Source organism: Microplitis demolitor, chromosome 6 (assembly GCF_026212275.2).
Source record: "Microplitis demolitor isolate Queensland-Clemson2020A chromosome 6, iyMicDemo2.1a, whole genome shotgun sequence".
In the NCBI taxonomy this organism is placed as follows: domain Eukaryota; kingdom Metazoa; phylum Arthropoda; class Insecta; order Hymenoptera; family Braconidae; genus Microplitis; species Microplitis demolitor.
Window position 1 is genome coordinate 1,207,379 of NC_068550.1, and position 8,335 is coordinate 1,215,713.

Below are 8,335 nucleotides of genomic sequence, written 5' to 3' on the forward strand. Positions count from 1 at the left end.
TTAGTTCAGCCATATAATGATAGTTAATATACGTCACAGTTTTGGCCTCGATTATTGGCATTATCCTCATAAAGACAACAACTGCCTCGAGTCTGCCTGAAAAAACCCGCCAATTGTGTAAATACTCAATTAAATAATTTAAAAAAAAAAAATGATCACGAGGGCTCTTAATTAGGATTAAAAAAGTGTCTGGGAAAACGGGCAAAGACCCGGGAAGGTATATATCATATATATATGTCATAGTCGGTCGTTAGAGGGGTTAAAAATGGGCTTTATGGCAAATAGAACGTTTAAAAACATAGCCCGTTATAATAATATGCTTGTTTGCTCTTTTGCCCGAGCATCCTTGTTCCTTCTCTCTCGCTCTTTTGGTCATCCAGCTCTCCCCCAAGACGATTACATTATTAGGGTGATTACACAGTTCCGTAATCGCGAGTGTAACGAGCTTTGTGTCCACTCTACTGCTACGATATATAATGAACAGAAAGTTCTGAAAGGGCTAAGGAAATAAGGCTTGGATGTGAGACGTAGACTTCCTCTACGAATGTATATAGACATATATTAACAAACTCTCCACCGTATCCATTCCGTAACTATTTTAATAATACCTTACGCCCTCGCGAAAAACTAGCGCCCACGATCTCATCTTCGTCGTCATAATCGTAATGATAATAATAATAATAATAATAATAATAATAATAATAATCAAGAAAGAAAGGGAAACTACAATTGAACGTCGCTAATGTATTTACATGTGCTGGTGTGCATATAATCGGTATTATATGGGCGCGCTCAGCGTTTCACGCTCCGCGACGCGCATCATATCTGTTTCCTGGGTAAACTCCTATAGACTACTGCAGTCCCTTCTCCAACCACCCGAATCCTCTATATATATTTTTATTTGCTCAATGAGTAATCACCCATAATTATCAGGCATCAAAACAATCTCGGTTAATTATCTGTCAACTGATAGATAATTTCATGTCAAGATTGAGATAAGAGACTGTCGAAATCAAAGACGGACATTTGACGTTAGAATCGTAAAACTGGCCTTGGATTGGACGCTTGTTTAGTTTAATTGTCCCCTTAATTCGTGGGCTGGGCAGTGATTAGCCCGAGAGAGGGATCACCAGTGACAGATTATTGCGTTATTGGAGAGATATTTTTAAAACGCGAGGTCCATCTCTTGATTGTCAAGTAAATTACTCCCAAGTTCTGACGCAGGATCATTTAGGATGCCGTAAAATGGATACTGTAGGTTAATTCAGACGGTTATGTACATTAAATGTATGTTTATATGTAGTGTACGTCAGGTAATAAATCGGTATGTATACGAGCATAGTTTTAAAATCCATTATGGTGGCCTCCGTGAACAATAACTCTTGGCAACTCTCAGCATTTAATGGTCTCGTCCATCTATTTACCCGCGGAGGAAGCGGAAGTGGCTGATGGGCAGATAGGTCGAGCGTTTTGTAACTAATTTCGTGAGTAAATTGTCCGGAACATTGGTTTGGTGCACTCTTGTACATAAATATACATATTTACATATATATACACACATATGTATGTACATGGATGTATATCACATCCACACATAAAACCCCGGCTCACTTACGGCCGTAAGCAATGTGCTAATGCACATGCGATATTTAAATGCGAGATTGAAGGAATTTTTGTAAATAAGAGTTGGCCAATACTGGATCCAGTGCTTGCAGCAATGGGTAAATTCCTAACCGAGTTAGACTCATAACTAATCTAGCAGTTGGTTTCGCTCAAGCAACCCAACTAGTTCAACTCAAGAGTCAAGAGATTACCCGGTCTCCTTTTTAATTCCTCGTTGTTGTTGTTCATAAAATATATACACATATATTTCTCGGCGTACTACTTAATGAAGCTGTTTACCTCCATCATCAACGATAATTGCCATCTGCATTTCAGGTTTTGTTTCGCCAGACAGAGTAGGCTTGCTCATATGCATTATTCCCGTACACATATAATACAATTGAGTGTATGATATGCTGGTACCTGGTACTTGTTACTTGGTACACGTTCCCTGGGATACGAGAGTTTAACTTGGAGATAATACCGAGACGAGCTGAGACCGTGGTCTTAGGTTTGCTTGCATTACCGTTTGGCAAGTTTTAAGTTTAGCGTGGGATGAAGGAGAAAGGAGTATCATTTGGACTCATCAATGTGTATATATGAGCTAATATGAGTATGTATATAGAGACGAACGTTTTACATTTGCCGACTTTAGTTTGTCTCTAATGCTATGCCGGATTTGTACGGGTACGATTCAGCCGGCCCACACTCGCACTCTGCGATACCGACTCGAGTGTGAGCCAACACCGAAGACTTGTCTCAAGACATGACTCACTCTTCGGGATCACTTACGTCTATTATACCCGAGCTTATAAATATTTAACACGCTAATTTAATGCGTATTATATGTTATCTTTTTTCTTCTTCTTTATTTTTTTTTGACTCTTATTAAAAGGTCTGCGATGAGGTTTAATATTTTCTCACCCCGGCTTCGGATCAGTTCGCCCGAGCAAAGCTCAGCGATAGCTCAACCATGGAACCGGTGGACGTTGGCCCGGACACTGTAATAACAAATTTCCGCTAACTTTGATATTATACTTTAAAAATTAACCTGCACAAATAACCATACGTTAAATACCTGGACATATTTTATGGCCATGTCCATGTCCAGTCCAGTAGTTTAACATCCAGGAGTCGGCATTGTTCCTTTAAATTCTTATTTATACATCCAGTAAACATAATTTTCATTAAACAGGCATTATTAACTCCAGTGAACACACATGTGTACCTACGGTGTGTACTAATGTCACGAGCACAAGAAAGTAAGTGGTGGCTGTTTCAATTAATTAGCGTCGACCCCAATATTACCAGTTGTCACTGTAATTCAATCTCCAGGGGTGATTTTTTAAAATCAATACCCATTTTATTCTCTCTTACCTCACACATTTAAAATACATTTCGTTAATGTTCCAGTATTAGAAAGTTAAACATTAATTTCCTCGGCATATTGAGCAATGACTTTTTGAAATATTTTTTTTTTAAATTTAAATCCACTTATAAATTTTTCATTTATTCATTTTTTTAAACATTAAATTTTTAAATTGAGAAAAAAATAATACCTGAAGAATAATAACTTTCAACAGTTAGGTTTTTTTGTTCTGTTAATTCAGTTTTTCCATGAAAACTACAAAGAAATATATTACAAGTACAATGCAAGCTAATGTATTATGTAAAAAAAAATAAAAGGTAACGTTTAAAAAAATTATGAGATGCGTAGAGTGTACTCTATACTATTAAATATATATATATATGTGTACTCCATTCCGTGGTTTGTAGTATGCGACGCGTGTCCCAAGAGACAGACGGTGTATCAAAGAATATTTACCCTGTCAACATTATAGCTTTAACGTGTGTGTTACAGGGATATATATATATATATATATATATATATATATATGTGTATATATACAGTATATTGGTATGATACATACATATATGTAAAAAGTAAAGATATATATGATGAGAAAGACAATAAAGTGAAAAATAAAAAAAGACAACGGACACAGCAGTCTTGAGTTCTAAAGCATCATGATAGTAATAGGTATCATTACTTTGGATTATTATTTTATTATTATATGATACCTTTTATAAAGTCAATACATTATCCATATCACTAAAAGAGTTTGCGCTTTCACGTTTTTTTTAATGTTACTCATATTTAAACTGTCATTATACTCTTACTATACACACATGTATACATATATTTATATAGTCGTTCTCGATAGAAAACCAGCTAACTCCAAATTTTTAAAAAATGACTCGCATTCCCTGTTAGAAATTGTCGTAGTACAAATTTTAAATTTCTGGTTTACTTTTTTTCAAATTTTCAAGTTGTCGCACAAAAACTGCGCTACTCCACAAAAAATGTAAGTGGGTACAGATATTTTCAAAAATTGACATCAAAATATTTTTTCCATTTTATGCAGATTTCAATATTTTTTTTTTTTTAACTTGAAAAAATGACTTCATGGTTTTTTAAAATTTCTCCTGCATAATTTACAAAATCAGGGGGTTTTCTATTACGGTGTTTTTAAAAATAATTTATGATTGCATGGAATCGATTCTAGGCCAGAATATTCAATGTAAAAAGATCCAATGTAAAAATATCCATGTCATTAATTTTCTGCATAAATGGATAATTTTTTCAATGAATATTATTGCGTTTGATATTTTTATGATGGATATTTTGACCAGTTACCTATGGCGGAGTGAAAATATGGCGGAATGTTTGTAATTTATATATATAATTTTTTTTTATAATAATAGACGACTAAGATAAGATGAAGAAAAGGAGCATTAGAACTGCAGGTGAAATATTTGACACAAGTACCGTACAATCCTGACCTAAATAACCCGAGGAAAGATCGTGATGATCAATTGCCTTCTAGTGTACGCATCTCGGATCCTATCCCATTCCGGTACTCATCGCTGAGGAGTAGACTCTACTCGGTACTGGAGATATACGCGAGCACCTCCCGACACGTACGTATTTTTTGTCCGTTGGACGTTCCGCATTCTCTTCTAAGGAGCTTTCACACCCGTAGCACTCACGTACACGCACACATACCCGTTGGCTCATATCAATAATCACCATCATACCGAATGTGATTATTATTTTATTTTAAATCGTGTGGTATTAAACTGTACTTTATCATTTATCATCTTCATAAATTGCGATGACATTTATTAATATCAATCAATATTTTTTTTATGAGAATGAGACAAATTTTTTTGTTGCTACTTAATTCGTAATTAACCCAATAATTTTCTACATTACTGACATTTATATCTCACTTCCATTATATTCTGTCATTAAAAAATAAAAAGCAGACAATTCTGGTGCAATAAAATTATTTGCGGTCACTTTGAATTTTAAAATTATTGAAATAACTGTTTTTTTTTTTTTTTTCATTTTCATCACTTTTTTATGAATATTCGCAATAGAATTTTTAAAATAAATTAACATTTTATTTATGATTTAAAAAAAATTTCAAAGTCGCGCCTGAAAATTTTTTAAATCAGGTTACAATATAAAATTCATTATGATTTCAAAAATTTCAAATTTCGCGCCTCTGAAATTTTCAACATTTCGCTAAAAGTAAGAATTTTTACCTAGACTCCATTTTTAAAATTAATTATTTCAAAAATTTCAAATTTCCCGCCTCTGGTAATTTTGAAATCAGGCTCCAATTTTTCAAATAAAATCACAAATTTCAAAGAAACATCAGCATGAAATTAAACCCTAATAAAAAATAATACAAATAAACTGACCTGCATTTGCAGCCATGAGTAATCAATGTAAGTGGTAGCGGTGGCAATACCGGCAGTGCCGGTGGTTGTATTTTGCTGCCAAGCATCCTGTGCAGCGTTGACCAGCGTAAGTCCGTCGGGCTGACCTCGATCGGGTACTATTTGATCAGCATACTGATAAGTCGGTTGTATCGTAGGTTGTCCAGCAGACGGCAAGGCACTTTGGATGTGGTTATGGTGGCTGTGATTGTGGTTGCCGTGATTATGGCTGCTGTGACTGAGGTTGTGTGTGATGTGGTTGTTTATGTGATGGTGGTGGCCGTTGTTGTGGTGGAGACTGTGATGAGAGATGTGATGGGGCTGGTGGTGATGATTTGAGGAGGAAGGGTGCTGGACCCCCGAGCCGGCGCTGGGCTGCAAGCAGCACACGCTCACGTCCATCCGGGGGGGCGGCGAGTCGTAAAAGCCTCGCTGTTCCGGCTCTGGATGCTCCCAGACACTCTCGAGGGCGGCCTCCCGCGGAACCATTCAACTGCCACCAGAAGATTTTATTTCCTCGCGGCGCTTAATTGTCACCTCTTGTCACATCAACAATTCAAAATTAATTATCTAAAAATATTATTAATATTAATTCAAATTTTACTCAAGTTCTTTTTTTTTTTTTTTCCACAAAAATTGTCAACACGTCAACTCAAACACTTTACCACTTTTTGACACTTTCTGTCACCGCTGCACATTTTCAGTGTCTGGTAACCATCAATACAAGTACAGGTAAAAAAACTGGCAACATGTCTCCTGGTATTTAAATCCCCGGAGACGTGCCAAACTACTCAAGTCCACATTTATATAAATTAATTATATACTTTTATCGCTCTCATACAAAAACCATTTGCAACAATAAAATTAAAAAAAAAAAAAAAAATTAGCACTGGTAAGCAAAGTGACGTTTTAAGTGACAGCTCCTGTCAAAAAACTTGGCAATTAATGACGTCCTTAGTTTTGGAGAACAAGAAGTCTAGGAGTCACACCATAATAAGAACAAAAGCACAATTTTTAAAAATAAATAATGGATATTATTTAAAAATCCGAACGCGTGCTATGGCGACTAAACAAAACACAACGTCGAGTAGACACACGAGAGAACTAAACTCTGAAGGAAACCAGGTATAGGTATAAGGTGTTGTATCATTTACAATAAACAAACACGATACCGCGGGTCTAAAGGCGATAGGTGTGCGCATGCGTCAACACACGCGTGTGTCGTCAAGGCAACGGTTCCGCGGTAACTGGTGCTCGTCTCGGAGTACGACGTAGCCAGCGCTCCTCTACTCTCTACTTCAATACCACCTCAAACCCATGCTCTTACTCGGCATCGTATCGGCATAAGCATGCAGGCTGTGGCTACACTACTACCCAGGTACCCAGCACAGGCCCAACTCACTCACCGCTCGCCGCTTTACGCTCCACTCACTCTGCTCTTTACTTAAAACTCTACTCGATATCGGCTGTGCTGCAAGACCCAGTACAGTGCAAGACCTCGGCAGAGGTGAGTATGCCAGCAACCAGCCACCAGGTAGAGTTAAATCACCAGTACCAGAGTCTAGTCCCAGTCCTGGATCCAGTCAGTCCCAGAGTAAGGGATCCTCGCTCACGCCCCGGGCGCGACCGATCCACGCAGTAGAGCCACGGCCTAGGCGGCCATCGAACAGCTCAACTTTTATATATATATATATATATATATATATGATACTCAACACAGATGTATATCTCCAGCTCCTTATACATTACTATCGCCAATCTTATTGCATATATATTTATATACATACATACATATGTGCCATCAAGTATAGAGTACTGGCAGTACCTCTCTCTTTCTTTTTTAAAAGCTAAAAACTACTCGATCCATGCCGATCTAACGAGTGGGAGCGGATCTATATATATAAGCAAGAGCTGCGACAAAAGACTCAAGTCAACTATATATATATATATGTGTCCATGGTCATTCCGCCAACGCTTGTTTTACGTCAGCGAAGACGAGTTAGCGTTGGTAAATATTTAAATCCTGATGGTGTTGCTGATGAGGATAATAATGGAGATGGTGATGATGAACATTGGGGGTCGAGGTGGCTGATCATTTACCCTTTTAACCCCTGGTTTTAATTTAAACTGCTGTGTAATTTGAATAATAATAATTATGATTCGAGGTTCATTAAATCCTTAAGTATAAGTAAGCGCATAGGATAATTGCTGGATAGGTAGAGCGTAGAGTAGCTCCAGCAGCCAACAGCCAGCAGCCAGCAGGAGGATAGAAATAAGTAAAACAGGTATTTATTATTATTGCAGATACTCACGCGGCATCCCCGTGGAGAAGGCGCGAAAGGCGCAAGATTCCCTTTCTCTTTGGGATTGTGAAATCAAACGTTTATTCTATGGCTCTCAAGCTCCGCATCAGCCATCACCACTCGATTTATTATCTATTTATATATATAGGTTTTAAAGTTTTATGTTGACTTTAAACGGTTTAGATTGCTAAAAACAAAGTGCAGATATTTCACATGACCTTCAGCAATTATACGGTAGATATATAGAGGAAGCTCTGGTCTATCTTACGGGCTGGGGTTTTCTCATGTAACACCACGGCCAAATGAATAACACCCTGGCATCACGGATAAATAGTTCTGCTTTTTAAATGTCTCGTTACTCTGATGCAGAAGCTAACATTTAACCGCATAAGGAAATATCTGATCGGGTTTTAACCTTAAACAAGAGTAACCAACTTAAATAATTACATTTTAGTTTATACAAAAAATTACTTCTGTAAAAACAATATTTTCTTAAGTAGTATTTACTCCATTTGCGAAGTAGTTTTTTTTTTAAACTCCAGAACTCCGAATTCACTCCCAATTTTTTTACAGCAAAAAAAATAAAATATTTGTTAAAAAATTTTTACTCACCCCAAGAAAATTTTAGTTTTCAATTAATA

The 8,335-nt window shown here is 36.8% G+C and overlaps 1 protein-coding gene across 1 annotated transcript in view; it reads right to left on the minus strand.

The window, feature by feature from the left end:
- The window catches only part of LOC103575664 (Krueppel-like factor 5), a 39,672-nt gene extending 32,931 nt beyond the window's left edge, over positions 1-6,741 (minus strand). The window contains exon 1 of the mRNA XM_008555524.2: positions 5,374-6,741. Coding sequence (XP_008553746.1) covers positions 5,374-5,880 — 507 coding nt within the window. The 5' untranslated portion in view covers positions 5,881-6,741. The remainder of the gene's footprint in view (positions 1-5,373) is intronic.
- Between the last annotated feature and the right edge of the window lie 1,594 nt (positions 6,742-8,335).